Source organism: Pogoniulus pusillus, chromosome 42 (assembly GCF_015220805.1).
Source record: "Pogoniulus pusillus isolate bPogPus1 chromosome 42, bPogPus1.pri, whole genome shotgun sequence".
Taxonomy (NCBI): Eukaryota; Metazoa; Chordata; class Aves; order Piciformes; family Lybiidae; genus Pogoniulus; species Pogoniulus pusillus.
Genome location: NC_087305.1, coordinates 4,179,884 through 4,207,441, shown reverse-complemented (window position 1 = coordinate 4,207,441; position 27,558 = coordinate 4,179,884). Strand labels below are relative to the sequence as shown.

Here is a 27,558-nt window from a genome sequence, read left to right as displayed (position 1 = left end):
CCCTAGCGTCGCCCCCTAGCGGCCGCTCCGGGCGCATGCGCGGCTCTCCGCGGCCATGTCTCAAAGGGGTTGCGATCGCGACCGGGATCGCGATTTGCAGTGGTCGGCTCGCAGGATGGGGACGTCTCTGCTGCTCCAGCTGTCGGTTCACGAACGGGAGTTGGATTTGGTTTGCTTAGACCACAGCTACGCCAAGCCTTGGAGCGCTCATCCGGATGCCAGCGCTGCGAGGCCCACAAGGATGTTGTTTCTCACGCCCCGTAGGCAGCCCGGAGCGGCTCTGTGAGTGCTTGTTTGGGAGGGAGGGTCCGGAGGGACAGGAGTGAAGGGTTGGGGAAGGGGGGGCTGGGAGAGGGGTCTGAGAGTGGAGAGTGTGGGGCTGGGGGGGGTCTGTGAGGGGAGAGTGTGGGGCTGGGGGGGGTCTGTGAGGGGAGAGTGTGGGGCTGGGGGGGGTCTGTGAGGGGAGAGTGTGGGGCTGGGGGGGTCTGTGAAGGGAAGAGTGTGGGGCTGGGGGGGGTCTGTGAGGGGAGAGTGTGGGGCTGGGGGGGGTCTGTGAGGGGAGAGTGTGGGGCTGGGGGGGGGTCTGTGAGGGGAGAGTGTGGGGCTGGGGGGGTCTGTGTGGGGAGAGTGTGGGGCTGGGGCATTGTGTGGGGCTTGCAGAGAGCTCAAGGGGTCTGTGAGGGGAGAGTGTGGGGCGGGGGGGGTCTGTGAAGGGACAGTAGGACTGGGAGCTCTATGTGTGGCTTGCAGGGAGCTCAGGGGGTCTGTGAGGGGAGAGTGTGGGGCGGGGGGCACTATGTGGGGCTTGCAGGGAGCTCAAGAGGTCTGTGAGGGGAGAGTGTGGGGCTGGGGGGGGTCTGTGAGGGGAGAGTGTGGGGCGGGGGGCACTATGTGGGGCTTGCAGGGAGCTCAAGAGGTCTGTGAGGGGAGAGTGTGGGGTTGAGGGGTGCCTATGAAGAGGGAGTGTGGGGTTGAGGGGTGCCTATGAAGAGGGAGTGTGGGGCTGGGGGCACTATGTGAGGCTTACAAGGAGCTCAAGGGGTCCGTGAAGAGAGAGTGTGGGGCTGGGGGGGTCTGTGAGGGGAGAGTGTGAGGCTGAGGGACACTGTGTGTGGCTTGCAGGGACCTCAGGGGGTCTGTGAAGGGAGAATGTGGAGAGCCGTGGCCGGGAGGGAAGGAAGCAGTGGAGCCGTGGCCGGGAGGGTAGGAAGCAGTGGAGCCGTGGCCGGGAGGGAAGGAAGCAGTGGAGCCGTGGCCGGGAGGGTAGGAAGCAGTGGAGCCGTGGCCGGGAGGGTAGGAAGCAGTGGAGCCGTGGCCGGGAGGGTAGGAAGCAGTGGAGCCGTGGCCGGGAGGGAAGGAAGCAGTGGAGCCGTGGCCGGGAGGGAAGGAAGCAGTGGAGCCGTGGCCGGGAGGGAAGGAAGCAGTGGAGCCGTGGCCGGGAGGGAAGGAAGCAGTGGAGCCGTGGCCGGGAGGGTAGGAAGCAGTGGAGCCGTGGCCGGGAGGGTAGGAAGCAGTGGAGCCGTGGCCGGGAGGGTAGGAAGCAGTGGAGCCGTGGCCGGGAGGGTAGGAAGCAGTGGAGCCGTGGCCGGGAGGGTAGGAAGCAGTGGAGCCGTGGCCGGGAGGGTAGGAAGCAGTGGAGCCGTGGCCGGGAGGGAAGGAAGCAGTGGAGCCGTGGCCGGGAGGGAAGGAAGCAGTGGAGCCGTGGCCGGGAGGGAAGGAAGCAGTGGAGCCGTGGCCGGGAGGGAAGGAAGCAGTGGAGCCGTGGCCGGGAGGGAAGGAAGCAGTGGAGCCGTGGCCGGGAGGGAAGGAAGCAGTGGAGCCGTGGCCGGGAGGGAAGGAAGCAGTGGAGCCGTGGCCGGGAGGGTAGGAAGCAGTGGAGCCGTGGCCGGGAGGGTAGGAAGCAGTGGAGCCGTGGCCGGGAGGGTAGGAAGCAGTGGAGCCGTGGCCGGGAGGGAAGGAAGCAGTGGAGCCGTGGCCGGGAGGGAAGGAAGCAGTGGAGCCGTGGCCGGGAGGGAAGGAAGCAGTGGAGCCGTGGCCGGGAGGGTAGGAAGGAGCGGAGCCGTGACCGGGAGGGTAGGAAGGAGCGGAGCCGTGTCTGGATCCTAAAGGTTTGCTTTAGGGTCGCTCAGTGCTCGGTCCCGACGTTCCCACTGGGAATAACAAGCGCCCGGGGGGCCGGGAAGCTGCGTGGCCGCCCGTGGGAGGCCCGGGGGGGTGACCCTGCTGTCGTGTTTGCTGGTGGCCGTCAGGGAGGCTGGGGACGTCCCCATCGACGTGGAGACGGTGACGGCCACGCCGCTGCCGCTGTACGACAACCAGAAGGCTCGGGGCGTGATGAACGAGTGCGAGCGGCATGTCATGTTCGCCCGCACCGACGCCGACGCCCCCCCCGCCGCCCGACGACTGGGAGGAGCACCTCAACAGGTGGGCAGGGGCACGCCGGGACAGGGGGAGAAGGCAGGGATGAGGGCAAGGTCCTGTTCGATGTCTTTATTGATGAGCTGGAGCCGGGGACTGAGTCCAGCAGCAGGCAGTTTGTAGATGACCCCAAGCTAGGAGCAGCTGTGGAGCTGTTGGAGGGTGGCAGAGCCCTGCAGAGGGACCTGGCCAGGCTGGATGGGTGGGCAGAGGCCAAGGGGATGAGATTGAACAAGGCCAAGGGCAGGTTCTGCACTTTGGCCACAACAACCCCAAGCAGCACTACAGGCTGGGGACAGAGTGGCTCTACCAGCACCTGGGAGCAGCAGAGCCAATGGCATCCTGGGCTGGCTCAGGAGCAGTGTGGGCAGCAGGACAAGGGAGCTGCTTCTGCCCCTATGCTCAGCACTGCTCAGGCCACAGCTTGAGTGCTGTGTCCAGTTGTGGGCTCCTCCATTGCAGAGAGATGCTGAGGTGCTGGAAGGTGTCCAGAGCAGTGGTGCCAAGCATGGGGCAGCTCCCACTCCTCTGGCCGACCTGGGCCAGGCTCTCAGCACCCTCAGTGTCAATCATTTTGTCCTCCTTTCCAATCTGGATCTCCCTCTTTGAGTTCAAACCATCCCCCCTTGTTCTGTCACAACAGGCCCTGCTCAAAACTCTGTCCCCATCTTCCTGGTTGTCCTCTCTGAGCACTGAAAAGTCCACCAGGAGGTCTCCCCTCAGCCTCCTTTTCTCCAGGCTGAACAACCTCAGCCTCCTCAGCTACTCCTTGCCAAACCTCTTCTCCAGACCTGTCACCACCCTTTGTAGCCACGACTGACTCCATTCTGGATACAGTGGTGCTGCCAGCTGCCTCTGTGCCCTCAGAGGAGCTGTCCTGAGCCAGGTGCCCTCTCTGGTTGTGCCCACAGGACAGGCTGGACGCTGGCCCAGAACAAGCTGTTCAACAAGATCCACAAGGCGCTGCAGTCGGACAGGCTGGCACGGCTGGCCAACGAGGGGGTAAGAGCCTGCTTGCTTCTGCCAGCCCTTCTGCAGAGCCCCACGGGGCCAGGCTGCAGCTCTGGGCCTTGGGGCTGGCTGGGCTTAAGAAAGAGGCAGCTCCAAGATTCCTTCAGGTGGGAGTTTTGTCCTCTTTGTGAGCTTTTGCTTCCTGTGAGAGGGATTTGGGGCCCTCTGTGCTCTGTGGCCCCAGTGTCGGCTTGGTGCCCCCCCCGGGGAGCCCCAGTGTTGGCTTGGAGCCCTCTGTGGAGCCTCTCTTCAGTGTCCAGTTCCTCCCAAGAAAGTCCTCTCCTGGTGGCACAGGACACCAGGGTTCCTCTGTAGCCAAGGAGGTTCCAATCCCCCCCAAGGAAGTACTCTCCTGGTGGCACAGGACATCAAGAGTCCTCTGTAGCCAAGGAGGCTCCAGCTAGCCCCATCCTACCTGCCAAGCTGCTGCAGAGCACTTTGAGCTTGCCTTGCTCTTGGTGGCCTGGCTCAAGACAAGCTCCTGCTCCTCTCTGGCATCTCCAGTTTGTGGTGCTGGCTGCTTTACATCCCCAAATCCTCCTCAGGGCTGCTCTCCAAACCCTTCATCCCCACACTGAGTTGATGCTTGGGACCAGCACTTGTCCCAGGCCAGCTGCAGGATTTTGTGCTTGGCTTTGGTGAGCCTCACAAGGTTGGCTTGAGCCCAGCTCTGCATCCTGTCCAGGTCCCTCTGGATGTTTGCTGTCCCTGGGGTGTGGTGGCCTCACCACCTGTCCATCCTCACCCTTTGTCCCTGTCCCAGGCCTGCAATGAGCCAGTGCTGAGGAGGATAGCAGTGGATAAATGCGCCCGGAGGGTTCGCCAGGCTCTGGCCAGTGTCAACTGGGACACCAAACTGATCCAGTGGCTCCACACCACCTTGGTGGAGACCCTCAGCTTGCCTGTGCTGGCTGCTTACCTGGATGCTCTGCAGACACTTAAAGGAAAGGTGAGGAAGGATTTTGCTCTCACTTGGAGCCTTCTCCTTGAAGGAAGCTGCTGGAGCTTTAACCTTTGGGCCTTGGGGTGGCTGTGTGAGATTCTCAGGCCTTGCCCTGGTTCTGGTTTCAGATCCCCACCCTGATCGACAGGATGCTGCTCTCCTCCACTGCCAAGACAGGGGCAGCAGGGGCTGAGGCTTTGTCCTTGCTGCTGAAGAGACCCTGGGACCCAGCTGTGGGTGTCCTGTCACACAACAAGCCAGTGAGTGCCTCCTGGGGGCAGACAGTGAGGGGCTGAGCTCAGTGAGGCTGGGAAGATGCTGAGGGGCCTGGAGCAGCTCTGGAAGGAGCAGAGGCTGAGAGCCCTGGGGCTGAGAGCCTGCAGGAGAGCAGCCTCAGAGCAAGAGCTAAAGGGTGTGGGGCAAGAGGCTGGGGCCAGACTCTTGTCAGTAGTGCCCAGTGCCAGGCCAAGGGGCAAAGGGCAGAAACTGAGCCCCAGGAGGTTGCACGTGAAGAGGAGGAGAAAGTTGTTTGTTGTGAGGGTGCTGAGGCCTGGAGCAGGCTGCCCAGAGAAGTTGTGGAGTCTCCTTGTGTGGAGAGCTTCCCACCCTCCCTGGGCACTGTGCTGCTGGGCAAGCTGCTGGGGGTGCCCTGCTGGGAGCAGGTTGGGGTTGACCTCTCCAGAGCTCTCTTCTCTCAGCACCTGAGGTAGCTTTGGGTGGGGACAATCAATGAGCTGCATGAGATGATCATGTTTGGTGGTGCAGGGCAGGCTGTGCAGCGAGGGCTCAGGCTGGGAAGCTGATTGCTCTTGGTTGCCCTTTGCAGAGCAAGCTGCCAGGCTCCCCCCTCATCCTCATCGCTTCCTCCGGACCCTCCAACTCCCTGTTCCCCACTTCCCGGCGGCACCGCTTCTGGCAGTCCCAGCTCTCCTGCTTGGGCAAGGTTGGTGTGGTTGGGCTTGAGAAGGGAGGAAGTTCAAACCAGCAGCTGTGCCAGGCTGAGCTCCTCTCCACTGCACCCAAATGGTTGGTTCTGCTGAAAGCAGAAGCTGGCAGCTGCCATCTGTGCTGTTTGGCATTCGAGACACTGCACAAGGATGCCCAAATCTGATGTGTTTGGGGTCTGAGGAGCAGCTGAGGGGCTTGGGGTTGTTCAGCCTGGAGAAAAGGAGGCTGAGGGGGGAGACCTTCTGGCTCCCTGCAGCATTTTGACATGAGGCTGGAGTCAGGTGGGGGTTGGGATCTTCTGCCAAGGAACAGGCGGGGATCAGCGCTGGGCCCAGTCCTGTTCAACATCTTCATCAATACCATTGATGACAGCACAGACAGACAGACAGAGTCTGCTCAGCAAGTTTGCTAATGACACCACACTGGCAGGCTTGGCTGATGCAGCTGTAGGCTGTGAGGCCATCCAGAGGGGTTGCCCAGGTGCCCTGAGCTGGATTGTGTGGTCCTGCTGTGGCAGGGGGGGTTGGACTGGATGATCTCCTTGGGTCCCTTCCAACCCCTAATATCCTATGATTGTGTGAACAAGGAGCAGGACAGTAGGAAAAGGCCTCAGGTTGCACCAGGGCAGGTTTAGGTTGGACACCAGAAGAAATTTCTTCACTGAAAGAGTTGTCAAGGCCTGGCCCAGGCTGCCCAGAAGAGTGGTGGAGTCCCCATCCCTGGAGGGCTTTCAGAGCCGTGGAGGTGTGGTGCTGAGGGCCATGGCTTGGTGGTGCCCTGGCAGTGCTGGGGTAAGGGCTGGAATGAATGACCTGGAAGGTCTTTTCCATCCAAAAGAGCTGAATGACTCTTGCTGGCCAAGGCCATCTTCAGCAGTTTAGATCATTCTGGTGCTGTTACTAAGGACTGATGAGGCTGTTGGAGCAGAGAGGCCCCAGGTCAGGTTGGTCCTCTCCTGCATGCAGACCTGCTCAGCTCGCTCCTGGGGAGCACTCAAGGTGTGCAGGAGTGAGCTGAGCAGGGGAGGTTGTCCTGAGTGGGCTTCTGCATCTCCTCAGGTTTTGGATGCTAGAAGTGACTTCCCACAGGGAGGAGGGAGAGGGGGAGGCTGGTTGCAGTCCCTGCTGTTTGTTGTGGGTCCCTGCTGTCCCCAGTGACCCCCTGGCTCACCCCCTGGCAGGTGATCCCTATCACCACTCACCTGAACAACAGCAGCGGCGTGGGAGTGCTGCAGTGCCTCGAGCACATGATCGGCGCCGTCAGGAGCAAGGTGGCCGAGGTGAGGCAGCTTGGGGACCTCCTGCTGCTCCCTTCCAACCCTTCCCCCGTGCCTGCAGCTGCCAGCCCAGCTCATGGTGCCATGCTCCATCTCTCATCTTCATCTCCTTTCCTGCTGCAGATCCACAGCCACTTCTCCCACAAGCCCATCATCCTGATCGGGTGGAACACAGGCGCCCTGGTGGCCTGTCACGTAAGTCCTCGAGTCCTTTTGCATCCTCCCAAAGCCTGCTGAGCCTCTTCAAACTGAGATTGGTGTTATTCTTGTGGTGAAGGCCCTGGTGGGGTTCTCCTTGTCCCTTTTCTCTTCCCTTTTGAGGCAGTTTCTGGGCGGTGAGGAGTTAGAATCACTCAGTTGTTATGGTTTTTTTTCTGTCCCTTCCTCAACAAACTGAGGCCTAAACCTGGGAGCTGTCTCTGTGCCTGGCAGGAGGCTCCACACCTCGCTGCACTTAGCCAACAGGATGCTGATTGTTGCTTCTCCTGCCCAGGTGTCAGTGCTGGAGTACGTCACAGCTGTGGTCTGCCTCGGCTTCCCCCTGCTCACTGTCGATGGCCCCCGAGGGGTAAGCACCATGGAGCCACTCAGTCACCAGATGCAGTGGGTGGGAAGGGACCTCCAAAGCTTATCCAGTCCAACTTCCCCTCCCCACAGCCAGCAGGGACAGCCCCAACCAGAGCAGGTTGCTCACAGCCCCACCCAACCTGACCTGCAGTGGTGCCAGGGATCACAGCTCACAGGATGTCAGGGGTTGGAAGGGACCCAAAGAGCTCATCCAGTCCAACCCCCCTGCCACAGCAGGGCCATCCAGTCTAGCTCAGGGCACACAGGAACTGGACAGGCCTAGAAAGGCTCCACAGAAGGAAACTCCACAACCTCTCTGGGCAGCCTGTGCCAGGGCTCTGGGACCCTTCCAGCCAAGAAGTTGCCCTTGTGCTGAGCTGCAACCTCCTGTGCTGCAGCTTCCATCCATTGCTGCTTGTCCTGTCCCAGGGAGCAGTGAGCAGAGCCTGTCCCCCCAACTTCTGCCACCCAGGCATGGTGCAGCTCCCACCTTTCTGGGCAACCTGGACCAGGCTCTCAGCACCCTCAGTGCCAAACATTTCTCTCCAGTCTGAATCTGTGTGGTTCTGCATCTCCTTCCTGAGGCTACTTAGTGACTCTGCCAGCTGTGGAGCAGAGAGAACATTTTGAGTTGATTGCTGTGCCCCTTGAGTATCTGAAAAGGGCCTAGAGGGAAGGCTGGAGAGGGACTATTGAGAAGGTCTTGGAATGACAGGAGAAGGAGGAGTGGGTTTGAAATGGCAGAGGGGAGATTGAAACTGGATGTGAGGAAGAAGTTGTTTGCAGTGAGGGTGGTGAGACACTGGCACAGGTTGAGGGTGGTGAGACCCTGGCACAGGTTTCCCAGGGAGGTTGTGGAGCACAGAATCACCCAATGTGATCAAAGATCACATTGGGTGATTCTGTGCTCCACAACCTCCCTGGAAGTACTCAAGGACCAGGCAGGATGAGGCCTTGAGCAACCTGTTCTAGTGGGAGCTGTCCCTGCCTATGGCAGGAGGGTTGGAATTGGCTGAGCTTTGAGCTCCCTTCCAACCTAAACCATTCTATCTGGAGCCCATTTTGGAAGTGCTTCTTGAATTCAACTCCAAAGACTCTTTGTCCTGCCTCAGCCCTTTCAGCTGACAGTTCCCATTGCCTTTGCAGGACGTTGATGATCCTCTCCTGGAGATGAAGACTCCTGTCCTCTTCGTCATAGGGCAGAACTCCCTCCAGTGCAACGTGGAAGCCATGGAGGACTTCAGGGAGAAAATCCGAGCTGACAACAGCATGGTGGTGGTGGGAGGGGCAGATGACAACCTCAGGTGAGGCTCTGTGGGGTGGGTTTTGTCTTCTCAAGAGCACTGAGCAAGGTTTGGGAGTGCTCTGTAGAAAACCTCCTCATGTTTGGTACTGAAACAGCACGAGAAAGGCATCAAAATGCTCCCTCAAGGTCAGCTTTGTTATGCAGAACCTGATCTGGTGGACAGAGGCTGAGTGCTGCCCTTGGGGCACAACAACCCCGTGAAGGCTGCAGGCTTGGGGCAGAGTGGCTGGAAAGTGCTCAGGGTTGCCCCTCACTGCCAGAAGGAGCTGGAGCAGGCTCAGAGAAGGGCAAGAAAGGTGGGGAAGGGTCTGGAGAGCAGAGCTGGGGAGAAGCAACTGAGGAAGCTGAGCCTGGGAAGGGTCTGGAGAACAGGGCTGGGAGGAGCAACTGAGGATGCTGAGCCTGGGAAGGGTCTGGAGAGCAGAGCTGGGGAGGAGCAACTGAGGATGCTGAGCCTGGGAAGGGTCTGGAGAGCAGGGCTGGGAGGAGTAGCTGAAGGAGCTGAGCCTGGGAAGGGTCTGGAGAGCAGAGCTGGGGAGGAGCAACTGAGGAAGCTGAGCCTGGGAAGGGTCTGGAGAACAGGGCTGGGAAGAGTAGCTGAAGGAGCTGAGCCTGGGAAGGGTCTGGAGAGCAGAGCTGGGGAGGAGCAGCTGAGGAAGCTGAGCCTGGGAAGGGTCTGGAGAACAGGGCTGGGAGGAGTAGCTGAAGGAGCTGGGCCTGGGAAGGGTCTGGAGGGCAGAGCTGGGGAGGAGCAGCTGAGGCCTGGAGCTGACATTCATCTGTTTGTTTTTTCCTTAGGATAAGCAAAGCCAAAAAGAAGACAGAAGGCCTGACCCAGAGTATGGTGGACAGATGCATCCAGGTAAGCACAGAAACCTTCCTTCTCCACCTCAGCTCTTCCAAACATCTCTGCTGAAGTGTTTTGGTGACCACCAGTCCCTAAACTTGCTGCCTGAAGCTGCTCTGTCTCCTGAGTGGCCTTTGAAATGGATGTGGATGTCCCAGTGAGGGGTGGGGGAGACTCTGGCACAGGTTTGCTCAGGGAGGTTGTGGATCACAGAAGCACAGAATGTGATCTTTGGTCTTTGATTCTGTGATCCACAACCTCCCTGGAGGTGTTCAAGACCAGATTGGATGAGATCCTGAGTGACCTGTTCTATGGGAGGTGTCCCTACCTGTGGCAGGGGATTGGAACTGGCTGAGCTTTGAGCTCCCTTCCAACCTACACCGTTCTATGACAGGGATAGCAGGTGTGGGGAGAGGGAGAGGAGGCATGGGGAGAAGGGAAGCAGGTGTGGGGACAGGGAGAGGAGGTTGGGGAGAAGGGAAGCAGGTGTGGGGAGAGGAAGAGGAGGTTGGGGAGAAGGGAAGCAGGTGTGGGGAGAGGGAGAGGAGGTTGGGGAGAAGGGAAGCAGGTGTGGGGAGAGGAAGAGGAGGTTGGGGAGAAGGGAAGCAGGTGTGGGGAGAGGGAGAGGAGGCTGGGGAGAAGGGAAGCAGGTGTGGGGAGAGGGAGAGGAGGCTGGGGAGAAGGGAAGCAGGTGTGGGGACAGGGAGAGGAGGTTGGGGAGAAGGGAAGCAGGTGTGGGGAGAGGGAGAGGAGGTTGGGGAGGAGGGAAGCAGGTGTGGGGAGAGGGAGAGGAGGCTGGGGAGAAGGGAAGCAGATGTGGGGACAGGGAGAGGGGGCATGGGGAGAAGGGAAGCAGATGTGGGGACAGGGAGGAGGAGGTTGGGGAGAAAGGAAGCAGATGTGGGGAGAGGGAGAGGAGGTTGGGGAGAAGGGAAGCAGATGTGGGGAGAGGGAGAGGAGGTTGGGGAGAAGGGAAGCAGATGTGGGGAGAGGGAGAGGAGGTTGGGGAGAAGGGAAGCAGATGTGGGGAGAGGGAGAGGAGGTTGGGGAGAAGGGAAGCAGATGTGGGGAGAGGGAGAGGAGGTTGGGGAGAAGGGAAGCAGATATGGGGACAGAGAGAGGAGGTTGGGGAGAGGGAAGGGAGGCCTGGGGACCAAAGCAGCCAAGCAGTCAACACCCACCCCTTGGGCATGTGTGGTTTCCCATGCGGCTTGATCCGTGGTGATGCTCTTCCTGAAGTGAGTGACCTTCAAGTCGTGGAGTGATGGAATGGTTTGGGCTAAAGTGATCTATAGAGCAGGAGGGAGGCTGTGGATGTCCCAGTGAGGGGTTGGGGAGACTCTGGCCCAGGTTTGCCCAGGGAGGTGGTGGAGCACAGAATCACCCAATGTGATCGAAGATCACATTGGGTGATTCTGTGCTCCACCACCTCCCTGGGGGGTGTTGAAGGCCAGGCCAGGCCCTGCCCAGCTCTTCCCTCCACCTCTCTCCCCACCCCCAGGATGAAATCGCAGACTTCCTGACCGGGGTCCTCACCCGCTCCGACAGCCACCTGGGCCCCGACCCGCGGGACCTGGATGCCGAGAGGAAGAAGAAGCCGAGGGACTGCGGCAGGAGGGACCTGGGCTTTGAGCTGCCCGACAGGAGCAGCAGGCCTGCCTCGCCCGCCGCCAAAGTGCCTGCCTCGCCCTCGGGCTCCGAGGTGGGCACTGCTCTGGGGAGCTGGCACTGCTCTCTGTGCCCATGTGCTTGGGGCCTCTGTGCCCATGTGCTTGGGGCCTCTGTGCCCATGTGCTTGGGGCCTCTGTGCCCATGCGATTGGTGCCTCTGTGCCCATGCGATTGGTGCCTCTGTGCCCATGCGATTGGTGCCTCTGTGCCCATGCGATTGGTGCCTCTGTGCCCATGCGATTGGTGCCTCTGTGCCCGCAGCTGGTGCCTCTGTGCCCATGCGATTGGTGCCTCTGTGCCCGCAGCTGGTGGCTGCGTGCCCGCAATTCGTGCCTCTGTGCCCATGTGCTTGGTGCCTCTGTGCCCATGTGCTTGGTGCCTCTGTGCCCATGTGCTTGGTGCCTCTGTGCCTGCAGCTGGTGATTGCGTGCCCGCAATTCATGCCTCTGTGCCCATGCGCTTGGGGCCTCTGTGCCCATGCGCTTGGGGCCTCTGTGCCCCCAGCTGGTGGCTGCGTGCCCGTGTGCTTGGGGCCTCTGTGCCCGTGTGCTTGGGGCCTCTGTGCCCGCAGCTGGTGATTGCGTGCCCACAATTCATTCCTCTGTGCCCGTGCGCTTGGTGCCTCTGTGCCCGTGCGCTTGGTGCCTCTGTGCCCATGTGCTTGGTGCCTCTGTGCCTGCAGCTGGTGATTGCGTGCCCGCAATTCATGCCTCTGTGCCCATGCGCTTGGGGCCTCTGTGCCCATGCGCTTGGGGCCTCTGTGCCCCCAGCTGGTGGCTGCGTGCCCGCAATTCATGCCTCTGTGCCCGTGTGCTTGGGGCCTCTGTGCCCGTGTGCTTGGGGCCTCTGTGCCCGTGTGCTTGGGGCCTCTGTGCCCGTGTGCTTGGGGCCTCTGTGCCCGCAGCTGGTGATTGCGTGCCCACAATTCATTCCTCTGTGCCCGTGCGCTTGGTGCCTCTGTGCCCATGTGCTTGGGGCCTCTGTGCCCGCAGCTGGTAGCTGCGCGCCCGCGATTGATGCCTCTGTGCCCACAGCTGGTGCCTCTGTGCCCGCGATTGGTGCCTCTGTGCCCGCAGCTGGTAGCTGCACGCCCATGATTGGTGCCTCTGTGCCCGCAGCTGGTGGCTGCGTGCCCGTGATTGGTGCCTCTGTGCCCGCAGTTGGTGCCTCTGTGCCCGCAGTTGGTGCCTCTGTGCCCACGTGCTTGGTGCCTCTGTGCCCACGTGCTTGGTGCCTCTGTGCCCACAGTTGGTGCCTGTGTGCCCATGTGCTTGGGGCCTCTGTGCCCACAGATGGGGCCTGTGTGCCCCTGCACTGGGAGCTTCTGTGCCCATGTGCCTGGGGGCTGTGTGCCCATGCTTGGTGCCTCTCTGCCCGTGGCTGGTGCCTATGTGCCTGTGCTCTGGGCGCTGTGTGCCTGCAGCTGGGGCCTGTGGCAAGTTGCTGTTGTGCTGCTGAAGGATGTGGAGAGAGCTTGAAGAGGGAAATGATGAGGGTAAGGGGGTCCTGAGGCACTGACCTGGTGTGAGGGTGCTGAGGCCTGGAGCAGGCTGCCCAGAGAGGCTGTGGAGCCTCCTTGTGTGCAGAGCTGCCAACCCGCCCTGGGCACTGTGCTGCTGGGCAAGCTGCTGGGGGTGCCCTGCTGGGGCAGGGGGGGCTTGGCCTGGCTACTCTCCAGAGCTCCCTTCCCACCCCTCTCCATTCAAGGTCTGGCCTCACCTTGCCCAGCCAACTCCTGTAGAGCCTCCAAGCCTCCAGCAGCTCAACTCTGGCCCCCAGTTTGGTGCCACCAAACCCTTTATTGAACAGCAGCAACCCCCCCAGAACCTCCCCCCGGCTGTTGCAGCCTGAACCGATTTCCCCAGGGCCCTGGGGGCTGCTTCTTCCACCCCACCCAGCCGAGCTTGGTCTTCTGCAAGGGCTGAGGGCATCATCCCTGCAGCTGCTGGCCCTGGTGATGAGGGAGGAGCTCTCCAGGCTGGAGCAGGGGGCTTGGCCTGGCTGATCTCCACCCCCAGCACGCTGGGGTTGTGTCAAACAAGAGGCTAAGGAATGTTCCTGCTCTTCCTGCAGGACCTGTCCAGCGTCTCCAGCAGTCCCACTTCAAGCCCCAAGACGAAGATTGCTGCAGTGTCCTCTCTCCAGAAGCCTACCCCCATGGGCACCACACAGCTGCTGAAGAGGCAGGTGCAGAGGATGGACACGGTCCTGGCACACAAGCAGGCACAAGGTAATGCTCTGCAGCTTTCCTACCCTCTTAGCCTCTGGAATTTTGGCCTTTGTCTCCCCTGACCTGTGTCAGGTTTTGGTCTTCTGAGTCCTGTCCTGAATTCTGTGCTCCCTGTGACACTTTTCTCTGTTGCTGTCACCTGAAGGCAGCAGGGTCGAGGTTAGGTTGGGATTGGTGTTCCTGCAGCTCCTGGAGCCTTGCTGCTGGGCACAGGGAGGGAGTTTGACTTGTGCTGCCTGACCCTATCCACGTGAGATCCTTTGGTGTCTCATACCCACGCAGGGAAGGTGACTGAAGGTGCTCAGGAGATGGTCGAGGCTGTTGAGTTGTGGTTGAGACACTGAAGCCTGGGTTTACAGAGGCCTCTTGGCTGGAGTGCCTGTGGAAAGGCTGCTCTGAAGAACAAAGCAAGTGGAGCTGGGGCTGGTTTTATGTCCTCTTAGATGCTGTTTAAGAACCTTAAGGTGCAGCTTCAGTCTGGTGGTGACTGTAGGTGATGGTTTGATGGATGAGGATGGCATTTTCTGGCACGTGGTGGTTCTCCATCTCCCTTCTCTTGTGTCTTCTCTTGAGGCAGACCTGGGCAGGCTTCTTGTTGTGTTCTCCAGCAGTGTGAAGTCTTTCTGTCCTTGAGGGAGGCTGAAGCTTGGATCTCAGACCCATCCTTGTTGTGGTTGAGGGAGGAAGCTTCTAGACTGCAGAAGCAGAGAGTGTGTGGTGGCTGCCTGCTTTGGTCAGGAGCTCTGCTGCTTGTTGCCTGCCTGCTGTGGCTGTAGCTGGGCAGGGATGTGCTGGCTGAACATCTCCCAGCTGCTTCCAGCTGCTTGCTGCACCTGCAGGGTCAGACTGGCCCTGCCTGCCTTCATGCCCTGAGAGCTGAGCCTCTTCCTCATGGCTGTGGGGCTGGAGAGGGACAAACTTGGATGAAGCCACTGCTAGTGATGGAGCAGAGGAGGTGGCAGTGTCTCTGTTGTGCCCCATGGCTGGATGGTGCTCTCCAGAGCTCCCTGCCTGCTCCTAGGGCTCTGTGGCAGGAGGATGTTCTCCTGCAAGGGCTCTGAGGCAGGATGGTGCTCTCCAGAGCTCCCTGCCTGCTCCTAGGGCTCTGTGGCAGGAGAATGTTCTCCTCCAAGGGCTTTGTGGCAGGAGGATGTTCTCCAGAGCTCCCTGCCTGCTCCAAGGGTTTTGTGGCAGGAGGATGTTCTTCTCCAAGGGCTCTGAGGCTGGATGGTGCTCTCCAGAGCTCCCTGCCTGCTCCAGGGGCTCTGTGGCAGGAGGATGTTCTCCTCCAAGGGCTTTGTGGCTGGATGGTGCTCTCCAGAGCTCCCTGCCTGCTCCTAGGGCTCTGTGGCAGGAGGATGTTCTCCTCCAAGGGCTCTGAGGCTGGATGGTGCTCTCCAGAGCTCCCTGCCTGCTCCAGGGGCTCTGTGGCAGGAGAATGTTCTTCTCCAAGGGCTCTGTGGCAGGAGAATGTTCTTCTCCAAGGGCTCTGTGGCAGGAGAATGTTCTTCTCCAAGGGCTCTGTGGCAGGAGAATGTTCTTCTCCAAGGGCTCTGTGGCAGGAGAATGTTCTTCTCCAAGGGCTCTGTGACAGGAGAATGTTCTCCTCCAAGGGCTGTGAGGCTGGATGGTGCTCTCCAGAGCTCCCTGCCTGCTCCAGGGGCTCTGTGGCAGGAGGATGTTCTCCAGAGCTCCCTACCTGCTCGCAGGGCTGTGTTTGTGGGTGGCAGTGGTGTCCCCACAGGTCCCTGTCCCCCCTCAGAGCTGTGATCTGTAATTCTCTGATTCATTTCAGCTCAGTTTGCTGCTTTTCTGAAACAAAACATGCTGGGCAGGAAAACTCTTCCTCCTGGCACCTCTTCATGTCTCTTTGGTGAGTATCTCCTCACTTCTCTATCTCCTTCCTTCTCTCTGTCTCTGCTACCTTCTTTCATCATCTTCCTCCTTCCTTCCACTGCTCTGGGCATGTAGCCCAATGTGTCCCCTTCTCCCCCTGCTGTTTTGCTGCCTGGTTGCTGGGCTTGAAGCTAAAGCAAACAACCTGCTGAGGGCATCAACTGATGAACTTCTGAGCTTCATCAACCCTGAGCTCCTCCCCAGCTCCAGAGGGTCCATCCTGTGCTTGAGGCTGTGTCCTCTGTTGGACTAAAACTCTGTGGACTGTGTTTTGAGGTCACCACTTTAACCCTTTCCTGTGCCAGAGCTGAGAAGGGGCCACAGCCACCCAGCTGGGACCCACCTTTGTGTTGGTGAAGCATCCAAAGATGTGGGAGCAGAACCAAGGCACTGCAGAGGGACTTGGAAGGGACAGGTGTGGACACATGGAGCAGCCAGAAGAGAGCTGAGGGGTCAGGGAGAGAGGAATGGCTTTGAGGGAATGATGATGTGGTGGGAAATGGACACTGCCTGCAGCAGGAGGTCTGCAGCCCTGTGATCCTTCCTGTTGGGAGCTGCAGCTCTAAGGGTTGGGGATTGAGGCTGAGATGCTCACAGCAGAGCTCCAGGCACCTTTGGCTGTGGATCTGGGATTAGGAGAGGATGAGAGGCTGCAGTCCATGACAGGAGGTGGTGTTCAGGGGTCACTTCTCCAGCTGGGTGCTGTGAGTGGTGATGTGGATGAGACCAGAGGCTCTGCAGCACCTCAGTGCTTCACCTCAGCCAGTGCTGGATGCAGGGCAGCTGTGATTGATTGATTGATTGATTGGTGGTGCCCTGGCACACTGTGTGGAGACTCCTAAGCTTCCTGCTTGCTCTGAACACGAGCCAGAGTCCAACCTGCAGGTCTACAACCATGGTGACAAACTCCTGAGGACAAATATTGGCCCAAGCTGCATGTTCTGAAGGTTTCTTTCTCCTTGGAGCCTTCTTTTGTGCTCTCCTCATGCAGTGAGGTGAGGCTGGGAGTGAGTGTGGAGCCTTCTATATATCCAGAGTCCTCCCAGCCAGCATCTGCTGGGGAGCAGGAGCCACAGTGGATGTTACCTTGCTGGTGGGGAGGTGTGGAGGGGCTGACCCCAGCCTGGGCTGCCTTTTGGTGGGGTTAAAAGCTGATGAAAAACCTCTGAGCCCTCACTCCTTGAGCTGGGAGCAGGATGCTGCCCCTGAACTGCTCAGGCTGGAGCAGGGCCCTCTCTCCTGCAGTGGGGACACAAAGGGACCTTGGGTCACTGCTCCCTGACACCATGAGGGACACCTAACACCTGAGCATGAGCTGTGCCATTCTGCTTGGATGGTGGCACTTGGAAACAGTACAGATAGTTGGGGGCTTCTCTGGGGGGGCCAGGAGCTTCTCTGGGGGGGCCAGGAGCCTCTCTAGAGGGCAGGAGCTTCTCTGGGGGCTACTCTGGGTGATAGGAGCTTCTTCGGGGGTCCGGGAGCTTCTCTGGGGGCTTGCCTGGGGGAAGGAGCTTCTCTGGGGGGCAGGAGCTTGCCTGGGAGCTTCTCAGGGGGCTTGCCTAGGGGCCAGGAGCTTCTCTTGGTTGGAAGGGACCCCAAAGGTCATCATCTGGATGCCCAGGATCACCTGTCAGGAGGCAGTGAGCTGGCTCAGCAAGCCTGGGTAGGGAGGGCTGTCCACAGCAGGCACCGTGGTGGGAGGCAGATCTGTGCCTTCACTTCAGCCCAGTTCAAACTGGGGCCAGATGATGGTGCCCCAGTGGTGGGAGACCTGTGGAGAGCAGGATCTGGCAGCTCCTGAGTGTGGTTTGTGCCTGGGCTGCCTGGAGGTGCCTGCTGTGAGTCCTCTTGTGCTCCTTTTGGATGTCCTCAGCAAGCTTCTGCTTTGGGCAGGATGATGTGGGTGGGAAGGGTCAAGGAGATGGAGCACAAGGAGCTGTTGGTGTGGAAGAGGAAGCTCAGCCTGGGGTTCATCTCTGCTGGTGCTGAGCAGTGTAGGGTGGAGCATGCTGGAACCACAGCATGGTTTGGTTGGAAGAGACCTCAAAGGTCATCAAGTCAAGATCATGAACCCAGCACTGCCCCAGGCCAGCACCAACCATGGCCTCAGCACCACAGCTCTCAAACCCCTCCAGGCATGGGGACTCCACCACTGCCTCTGGGCAGCCTGGCACAGGCCTGGACAACCCTCAAGGGGCAGAAATTGTTCCTCATGGACAGCCTGAACCTGCTCTGGGGCAACTTGAGGCCATTCCCTCTGTTCCTGGCCCTTGTTCTTTGGCAGCAGAGCTCAACCCCCACCTGGCTCTGGCCTCATCTCAGGCAGCTGTAGAGACCCAGGAGGTCTCCCTTCAGCCTCCTTCTCCCCAGCCCTGTTCTCCAGACCCTTCTCCAGCTTCATTGCCCTTCTCTGGGCCTGCTCCAGCTCCTCAGTGTCCTTCTCCTGGGGCTCTCTGCAGCCCCTCCTGTGCTCCTGACTGCTTTGCTCGGTGCCTCTCACAACCCCTGCGCTTCTGTCTTCTGCTCCCCGAGGGCTGCCCAGGAAGGTGCCAAGTGACAGCCACTAGGGGTGACCTCCCACCCCAGTGCTCCTGCACCAGCTCTGCAAAGCCTCTGCACCCTCATCACTGCTCCTGGAGATCTGGAACATGCAAGGGGCCTGCTGCCAGGACTGCTTGTGCCATGCTTTGGAATCACCACTGCTGCCCTGGTGGAGCTGTGAGCCACTGAGCCAAACCTTTGCCTCTCACCCAGCAGCTCAGGGCCTGCTGCCAGGACTGCTTGTGCCATGCTTTGGAATCACCACTGCTGCCCTGGTGGGGCTGTGAGCCACTGAGCCAAACCTTTGCCTCTCACCCAGCAGCTCAGGGCCAGGACTGCTTGTGCCATGCTTTGGAATCACCACTGCTGCCCTGGTGGGGCTGTGACCCTCTGAGCCAAACCTTTGCCTCTCACCCAGCAGCTCAGGGCCTGCTGCCAGGACTGCTTGTGCCATGCTTTGGAGTCACCACTGCTGCCCTGGTGGGGCTGTGACCCTCTGAGCCAAACCTTTGCCTCTCACCCAGCAGCTCAGGGCCAGGACTGCTTGTGCCATGTTTTGGAATCACCACTGCTGCCCTGGTGGGGCTGTGAGCCACTGAGCCAAACCTTTGCCTCTCACCCAACAGCTCAGGACAGGCAGAAGTCATCACTGGGTGGTGAAGAGAAGTTCCTGCTGCCTGGCTGGCACGGAGGGAGCTGTGGAAGCTGTGCCTGGGCTTGTGTTCCTTCCTCCTCCTCCTCCTCAGCAGCATCCATGGAGCATCCCCAACCTGCAGCCATCAACTCCTTGATGTTCAAACAGCTCCTTCTGTGTCCCCCTAGTTCCAGTCCCCTCAGAGCACTTGGAAGGGGGTGACAAAGATGCTGGACGGACACCACTCAAGAGGCATCACCTGCCCAGCCCTCCCCAGTGCAGCAAGGCCTCCAAACGAGCCAAAATCAAGGTGACCATTGTCCCTCCTGCTGACAGCACAGGCACTGGAGCAGCCCTCAGCACCCAGCCTCAAAGTGAGTTGCCCTTGCCCAGCTCCTCGGTGGCCATCCCCAACAGGGTGGCGCTGGCCTTGCCCAGATCTGCTTCTCCAGGGCCAAGGGGAGGAGGGGAGGGAGCTGTGGTGGATTTGTGGAGCAGGAGATGGATGAAGGTTCAAGCTGTGAGTGAAGCTGGGGCTGGTGGGGGGGGGAGCATTTGGGGGCTGGCAGTGGCAGGAGCAGGGCAGGAGCCTCTTGCTGGCTGTTGGGGTTGCTCCAGAGAAAGCCTTGAGGCCAGGCTGGTGAGCTGCCAGGTGAAGCTCTGCGGCACTGAGCTGCTGCTGGAAGGAGGAGACAGCTCCTGGAGGACCTTTTAATCACAGCAATCTTTGGGTTGGCAAAGCCTTCTGAGATCATCCACTCCAACATCAACCCAGCACCACCATGGGCACCAAACCATGGCTCCAAGTGCCATGGGCACAGGTTTGTTGAACACCTCCAGGGCTGGGGACGACTCCTGGGCAGCCTGTGCCAATCCCTGACCACTCTTGCAGGAGAAAAGTTTCTCCTCAGGTCCAACCTAAACCTCTCCTGGAGCAACCTGAGGCCATTTCCTCTTGTCCTGTCCCTTGGCAGAAGAGCCCAACCCCCACCTCACTCCAGCCTTCTGTCAGGGAGCTGTCGAGAGCCAAAAGGTCTCCTCTCAGCCTCCTCCAGACTAACCAAGCCCAGAGCCTTCAGCTGCTCCTCATTTCTGCTGCCTGCTTGCCCCTGGGATGCTCCTGCTTGATGCTGCCAGTGATGCTCCTCCTCTGGATGCCCTCCAGGCTTCACCATTCAGCTGAGCTGGGTTCTGCTGATCCCCCTTGGGCCCCAACTCTGCCACAGCACCACCCATGGCCAAACCCCAGCTCCTCGCCTGCCTCTGTGGCCAGGAGGATTCTCCCAGCATGGAGCTGCTGCAGAGCTGCCTGCAGCCCCAGGAGAGATGAAATGCTTCATCTTCATCCCCTTCAGCCTCTAAATGCTTCATCTTCATCCCCTTCAGCCTTGTCAAAGGAGGCCAGAAGCTTGGGGCACTGCCAGCCTTGTGCCCACAGGATGCTACCTTAGAACCAGAGACTCACAGAATGGTTTGGCTTGGGAAAGCCCTTCAGGATCATCCACTCCAGCCCTTCTCTGGCTCTGGCAAGGCTGGGGCTGAGCCATGGCCCTCAGCACCACAGCTCTGCAGCTTTGAAGTACCTCCAAGAGTGGAGATTCCACCACTGCCCCTGGGCAGCCTGGGTCAGGCTTTAAGAACCCTTCCAGTGAAGAAGTTTCTTCTGATGTCCAACCTAAACCTGCCCTGGGGCAACCTGAGGCTATTTCCTCTCATCCTGTCCCTTGTTGCTTGGCAGCAGAGCTCAACCCCTCCTTGGCTGCAGCCTCCTCTCAGGCAGCTCTACAGACCCAGAAGCTCTCCCCTCAGCCTCCTTCTCCCCAGCTCCCTCAGCTGCTCCTCCCCAGCTCTCTTCTCCAGACCCTTCCCCACCTTTCTTGCTCTTCTCTGGGCCTGCTCCAGCTCCTCAATGTCCTCCTTGGAGTGAGGAGCCCAAACCTGACCCCAGCACTCAGTCTGTGCCCTCCCCAGTGCCCAGCCTGGGGCACAATCCCTGCCCTGCTCCATGCTGCCCACACCATTGCTGCTCCAGGCCAGGCTGCTGCTGCCTCCTTGCCCACCTGGGCACCCCCTGGCTCATCTCCAGCTGCTGCCAACCACCACCCCCAGAGCTTTTCCCACTGGGCACTTTCTAGCCTGGAGCCTTCCTGGGGTTGTTGTGACCCCAGAGCAGGACCCAGCCCCTGGCCCTGCCCTCAGCAGCAGCCCAGAGCCAGTTCCAGGCCACTGCCAGCTTGGCTCCAGGCTCCAAGGTGCCTCTTTCCTGTTAATCTTCCAAACTTTCCTTCTTTCCACAGCCAGGAGATGACTCAAGGACACAAAGCAAAGGCAGAGGTCCCCTCTGTGCCCAGGGGATGCCACGGGACGAGCGCTCTTGTACCCCCCAGAGCTGGCAATAAACAGATCCTCTCAGTCCTGCCTTCCCTGTGTGCTTTGTCCAGGGCCTCCAGAAGCCACCACCAGGGACCAGCCCTGGCCCACCTGATGGGCCAAGCTGGTGGAGCTGTGCCAGGATGGGTTAGCAGGGAGATTCTTGGAGCTGGCTGAGGGCTTGGGATGTCACTGCTGGCAGCTTCCAGACCTGCTTCCTTCCATCCCAGCTGACTTCACACTTCCAAACCAGCAGCTTTTTGGTTTCTGTTCCCAACTCTGCTCTGTTTGGTGCTCCTCATCCCTCAGGAACTTGTGCTGGTGGAGGTTTGGTGCTCCTGATCCCTCAGGAGCTTGTGCTGGTGGAGATTTGGTGCTCCTGATCCCTCAGGAGCTTGTGCTGGTGGAGGTTTGGTGCTCCTGATCCCTCAGGAGCTTGTGCTGGTGGAGGTTTGGTGCTCCTGATCCCTCAGGAGCTTGTGCTGGTGGAGGTTTGGTGCTCCTGATCCCTCAGGAGCTTGTGCTGGTGGAGGTTTGGTGCTCCTGATCCCTCAGGAGCTTGTGCTGGTGGAGGTTTGGTGCTCCTGATCCCTCAGGAGCTTGTGCTGGTGGAGGTTTGGTGCTCCTGATCCCTCAGGAGCTTGTGCTGGTGGAGGTTTGGTGCTCCTGATCCCTCAGGAGCTTGTGCTGGTGGAGGTTTGGTGCTCCTGATCCCTCAGGAGCTTGTGCTGATGGAGGTTTGATGTTCTCTATCAGGAGCTTGTGCTGATGGAGGTTTGATGTTCTTTATCCCTCAGGAGCTTGTGCTGATGGAGGTTTGATGTTCTTTATCCCTCAGGAGCTTGTGCTGGTGGAGGTTTGGTGCTCCTGATCCCTCAGGAGCTTGTGCTGGTGGAGGTTTGATGTTCTCTATCAGGAGCTTGTGCTGATGGAGGTTTGATGTTCTCTATCAGGAGCTTGTGCTGGTGGAGGTTTGATGTTCTCTATCAGGGGCTTGTGCTGATGGAGGTTTGATGTTCTCTATCAGGAGCTTGTGCTGGTGGAGGTTTGATGTTCTCTATCAGGAGCTTGTGCTGGTGGAGGTTTGGTGCTCCTGATCCCTCAGGAATGCCTCTTCCTGGAGGCTTCCTTCAGAGGGTGCTCTGCAGGATGAGCCCCGTGGGCTGCAGCACTGCAAGGAGCTTGGTGGGAGCTGGGGGAAGGCCCAGGCCAGCCAGGAGGAGGAGGAGGAGGAGAGTGAGGATGGCTCTGTTCTCTCTTGCAGTGGTCGCTGGGAAGCCGCTGCCCATGGCCGTGGGCCACGCTGTGGCAGGTGCCAAGGAGCTCTCAGGACTGCTCAGCACCCCCAAGTGAGTCCAGCTCTGGGGCAGGCTTCCCCTGGGGACCTCCAGCCCTGGGGCACTTCTGCCTCTGGAGCTTTCTGGTGTCTTCTGCTGCAGTTGCAGGGCATGCTCTGTGTGGTGCTGTTAGGCCCCAGGCTGCACTTGATGCTCTCAGAGGTCTGTGCCAGGCTCAGTGGCTCTGTGCTTGGGAGGCATCTGCAGAGCAGGAGGCTCAGAGGCTTCTCAGGACGTTGGTCCAGCAGCAGCTGAGGCTGGGACTGGCAGAGGTGGGTGAGAGCTGAAGGTGTGGTGGCTCTGGAGCTCTTCCTGGCTGCCTTCCCAGTCTGAGTTTGCTCATCTCTGTCTTGGGAGGGATTGAGGTGTGCCAGAGCCATGGAATCACAGAGAGGTTTTAGTTGGAAGAGACCCTGAAGGTCATTGAGGCCAACCCTTAAGCCAGCACTGCCAGGGCACCACCAACCATGGCCCTCAGCACCACAGCTCTGTGGCTCTGAAACCCCTCCAGGGATGGAGACTCCACCACTGCCCTGGACCAGGCACCACAGAGAACAAATTGTTCCCCTTGGCCAACCTGAACCTCCCTTGGGCAACTTGAGGCCATTTCCTCTTGTCCTGTCCCTTGGCAGAAGACCCCAACCCCCACCTGGCTGCAGCCTCCTCTCAGAGGCACAGCTCCTGCATCACCTACATGAAGCTCACTGCAGGAGAGCAGCCCCAGAGGGCATCTGAGCAGTGCTGAGCAAGAGCTGAAGGAGCTGTGGGGGGCAAAAGGCTGGGGCCAGGCTCTGCTCAGTGGTGCCCAATGCCAGGCCAAGGGGCAGTGGGCACAGAGTGGAGCCCAGGAGGTTGGATGTGAAGAGGAGGAGAAAGTTGTTTGTTGTGAGGGTGCTGAGGCCTGGAGCAGGCTGCCCAGAGAGGCTGTGGAGCCTCCTTGTGTGCAGAGCTGCCAACCCCCCCTGGGCACTGTGCTGCTGGGCAAGCTGCTGGGGGTGCCCTGCTGGGGCAGGGGGGGCTTGGCCTGGGCTGCTCTCCAGAGCTCCCTTCCCACCCTCACCCTGCTGGGATTGTGGGAACAGCAGGAACTTCCTCTGGATGCTCTTTGTCCCAGCTGCTGCAGTGGACACAGGGAGAACTTCTCTTGCTTTGGGTGTTTGGAGCTTGCTCACCTCCCTGCCTCCCCCTCCCAGGCATCCTGCTCGGTGGCTGGAGCCCAGTGGCACCTCGCTGGTGCCATGCTCTGGTTGATTGCCCAGGGCTGGGTGCTAGGTTGGCCTGGATGATCTTGGAGGTCTCTTCCAACCTGCTTGATTCTCTGATTCTCTGTGTGTGAGGTTTCTCCCCGAGCTGACTCTTCCTCTTCTGGCTTTGCAGGCTGAGCTCAGCGGCGGCAGCAGAGAGCTCCTGCAGCAGCCCTGCCCCCTCAGCCCTCATCCCCAGCACCGCTCCCAGCGCCTTCCAGGCCCTGCAGAGCAGGCTGGTGGCCAGCAGCAGCCACGGGCTGCCAGCCCAGCCAGCCAGCACCCTCCAAGGTACCTGCCCCTCTGCCTCTCTCGTGTGAATGGAGAAGGTAAAAGCAAGCTCAGGGTCGGGGGGGGGGTGGTGCTGGAGCCTCTCTTTTGCTTTCCCTGCTTTGCTTAGCCTTTGGCTCAGGTCACTTCCTGCAGCGCTTGGCTGGGGCAGAGCCTGCAGAGGTCTCACTGGAGCTGACCTCTTCTTGTGTCCAAGCCTCACTCCAGCTGACCTCTGCCTTTTGGCCGAGTCTCACTCAAAGTGACTTCTTCCTTCAGATCCAAACCCAACCTCCTGCTGCTCCTCAGCTTCCCCAGGCAGCTCCTTTCCACCTGCAGCAGTCAGATGTGTGTGGAGCAGCTGGGAAGGTCCCTACCAGCCTGCTGCCAGCAGGATGTGTGGCAGGGCTGGGGATGCTCCAAGCCTCATTTCTTTCCTCTTACCTCCCTTTTTTTCTCTCTCTCTCTCTCTCTCTCTCTCCAAAGGAGCAGCCTCTGCCAGCAGCCTGCTGCAAGGGCTGAGCTTCAGCCTGCAAGACATTGGCACCAAGTCCTCTGCCCTGCCTGCCAACGTGGCACCGGTGCAGGTACTGCTGGCTGCTGGCCTTGGGGATCTCTGTCTGGAGGGAAGCTGAGAGGGAGGAAGTGGTGGGAGGTGGATGGAACCTGTCTGCTCTAGGAGCAGGAGAGAGTCAGGGGCATGGAATGAGTTGGGTTGGAAGGGACCTCAAAGCTCATCCAGTCCCAGGCTGCTGCCATGGGCAGGGACACCTCCACCAGCCCAGGTTGCTCAAGGCCTTATCCAGCCTGGCCTTGAACACCTCCAGGGAGGGGGCAGCCACGACCATGGTGAGGGTGGTAAATGTGAGCTGGAGCTGAACGAGATGCCCAGGAGCCAGCAATGTGCCCTGGTGGCCAAGAAGGCTCCAGTGGTGCCCTGGGGGGCATGGAGAAGAGTGTGGGCAGCAGGGCAAGGGAGGGTCTGGTGCCCTCTGCTCTGCCCAGAGCTGCAGTGCTGGGTCCAGGTCTGTGCTGCCCAGGGGCAGAGGGACAGGGAAGGGCTGCAGAGAGTCCAGGGCAGGCTGGGCAGATGCTGAGGGGCCTGGAGCAGCTCTGGCAGCAGCAAAGGCTGAGCCCTGGGGCTGAGAGCCTGCAGGAGAGCAGCCCCAGAGGGCATCTGAGCAGAGCTGAGCAAGAGCTGAAGGAGCTGTGTGGGGCAAGAGGCTGGGGCCAGGCTCTGCTGAGTGGTGCCCAGTGCCAGGCCAAGGGGCAAAGGGCACAGAGTGGACCCCAGGAGGTTGGATATGAACAGGAGGAGAAAGTTGTTTGTTGTGAGGGTGCTGAGGCCTGGAGCAGGCTGCCCAGAGAGGCTGTGGAGCTTCTGCAGGAGGGAGAGGCTGTGGCACTCTGACATCCCTTTGCCCTCCAGGCACTCACTGCTTCTGCTTCTCCTTGCAGAGCTCAGCTGTGAAGAGTCCTGCCCCTGTGCAGAGCCTGAGTGCCATGACCACAGGCACTGGCACCATCGTCCGCACCATCCCTGTTGCCACCTCCTTGGCCCTGGGAGCCTCAGCCAGTGGGAAGCCAACAGCCATTCACCAGCTGCTGACCAATGGAGGCCTGGCAAAGCTGGCCAGCAGCCTCCCTGGCCTGGCCCAGATCTCCAACCAGGCAGCAGGTGAGGGAGAAGGCTCCTGGCCTGAAGCAGCAGTGGGTGTGGGCAGCATGGAGCAGGGCAGGGATTGTCTCCCTAGGCTGGGCACTGGGGAGGGCACAGACTGAGTGCTGGGGGCAGGTTTGGACTCCTCACTCCAAGAAGGACATTGAGGAGCTGGAGCAGGGCCAGAGAAGGGGAGGAAAGGTGGGGAAGGGTCTGGAGAAGAGAGCTGGGGAGGAGCAGCTGAGGGAGCTGGGGAGAAGGAGGCTGAGGGGAGACCTTCTGGGTCTGCACAGCTGCCTCAGAGGAGGCTGGAGCCAAGGAGGGGTTGAGCTCTTATGCCAAGCAACAAGGGACAGGATGAGAGGAAATAGCCTCAGGTTTCCCTCAGGCTGTCCATGAGGAACAATTTCTGCCCCTTGAGGCTTGTCCAGACCTGTGCCAGGCTGCCCAGGGGCAGTGGTGGAGTCCCCATCCCTGGAGGCCTTCCAGAGCTGTGGTGCTGAGGGCCATGGTTGGTGCTGCCCTGGGGCAGTGCTGGGTTAAGTCTTAAAGACCTCTTCCAACCCAAACAAGTCCTCACCTTTGGCACCCTCCTGAGCTGTGGGCCCCTGGAGCACATCATCACCCCCAGGCCAACCCTCCCAAAGCTGCTCCTGAGCCACAGCTGTGCCCAGTGGTGGGACCTGAGCAGGTTCCTTTGATGGAAAGAGGTTCTTGGAGCACCTCTGGCTGCTGACCATGGCCTCAGGGACATCTCCCCTCGTGTCTTTCCCAGGCCTGAAGGCCCCAACCACCATCACTGTGACGCTGCGTGGGCAGCCCAGCCGAGTCACCACGCTCAGCCAGGCCACCATGGGCACTGCCCAGCCCCAGCTGGAGGAGCAGCCCATGCAGACCCAGGCACCTCAGGTAACTTTGGCATCCTCTCCGTGGAGGAATCCACCTCCTGCTGCTCCTTGGGGCTGCTTCTCACCACCACAGCCAAGGGGAGGCAAAGTGGTCCTGGAGGCCTCTCTTTTGGGCTGCTCTGAGGGATCTGAGTAGAGATTGGGGCTGCCTTGAAAGGATCTGAGTGGACATTTGGGATCCCCTGAGTGACGTGAGTGGAGATTTGGGCAACCTTGAAGGGACCTGAGTGGAGGTTGGGGCTGCCCTGAGGGATCTGAGTGGAGGTTGGGGCTGCCCTGAGGGATCTGAGTGGAGGTTGGGGCTGCCCTGAGGGATCTGAGTGGAGGTTGGGGCTGCCCTGAGGGATCTGAGTGGAGGTTGGGGCTGCCCTGAGGGATCTGAGTGGAGGTTGGGGCTGCCCTGAGGGATCTGAGTGGAGGTTGGGGCTGCCCTGAGGGATCTGAGTGGAGGTTGGGGCTGCCCTGAGGGATCTGAGTGGAGGTTGGGGCTGCCCTGAGGGATCTGAGTGGAGGTTGGGGCTGCCCTGAGGGATCTGAGTGGAGGTTGGGGCTGCCCTGAGGGATCTGAGTGGAGGTTGGGGCTGCCCTGAGGGATCTGAGTGGAGGTTGGGGCTGCCCTGAGGGATCTGAGTGGAGGTTGGGGCTGCCCTGAGGGATCTGAGTGGAGGTTGGGGCTGCCCTGAGGGATCTGAGTGGAGGTTGGGGCTGCCCTGAGGGATCTGAGTGGAGGTTGGGGCTGCCCTGAGGGATCTGAGTGGAGGTTGGGGCTGCCCTGAGGGATCTGAGTGGAGGTTGGGGCTGCCCTGAGGGATCTGAGTGGAGGTTGGGGCTGCTCTGAGAGATCTCAGTGCAGATTGAGGCTGCCTTGAAGGGATCCGAGAGGAGATCCCTTCAAATTGTCCTTCAGCAAGGCCAAGTGCAGAGTCTTGTACTTGGGGAGGAAGAATAAACTGCATTAGGACAGGCTGGGAGGTGCCTGCTGGGGGGCAGCCCTGTGGAGAAGGTGCTGGGAGTGCTGGGGGAGAACATCCATGGCACAGCAATGTGCCCTGGGGACCAAGAGGCAATGGTTTGGGCTCCCCTGAAGGGATCTCAGTGCAGATTTGGGTTCCTCTGAGGACCTCAGTGCAGATTTGGGCTCCCCTGAAGGGATCCCAGTGCAGATTTGGGCTCCCCTGAAGGGATCCCAGTGCAGATTTGGGCTCCCCTGAGGGATCCCAGTGCAGATTTGGGCTCCCCTGAGGGATCCCAGTGCAGATTTGGGCTCCCCTGAGGGATCCCAGTGCAGATTTGGGCTCCCCTGAGGATCCCAGTGCAGATTTGGGCTCCTCTAAGGATCTCAGTACATATTTGGGCTCTCCCAAGTGGTCTGAGCACTCTTCCCCCTCCTGCAGTGACAGCAGCACCCGTGATGGAGGCCACCTCTGTGCTCCTCAGGCTGCCTGGCACCCAGCCTTCCTCCTCTGCCAGCTCTCCCACTAG

At 60.1% G+C, this 27,558-nt stretch overlaps 1 protein-coding gene across 1 annotated transcript; it reads left to right on the top strand.

Annotated features, from left to right (window-relative positions):
* The first annotated feature begins 39 nt into the window (after positions 1–39).
* KANSL3 (KAT8 regulatory NSL complex subunit 3) lies at positions 40–27,558 on the top strand. Its single transcript, XM_064175655.1, is given in 22 exon segments — positions 40–282; positions 2,250–2,385; positions 2,387–2,424; positions 3,330–3,420; positions 4,193–4,378; positions 4,501–4,632; positions 5,199–5,315; positions 6,501–6,599; positions 6,720–6,791; positions 7,090–7,164; positions 8,310–8,467; positions 9,268–9,331; positions 10,818–11,018; positions 13,060–13,216; positions 15,012–15,089; positions 18,476–18,661; positions 21,922–22,006; positions 23,372–23,529; positions 23,995–24,095; positions 24,967–25,186; positions 25,944–26,077; positions 27,471–27,558. Coding segments are annotated over 22 exon segments (2,718 nt in total). The 5' UTR covers positions 40–55; the 3' UTR covers positions 27,474–27,558.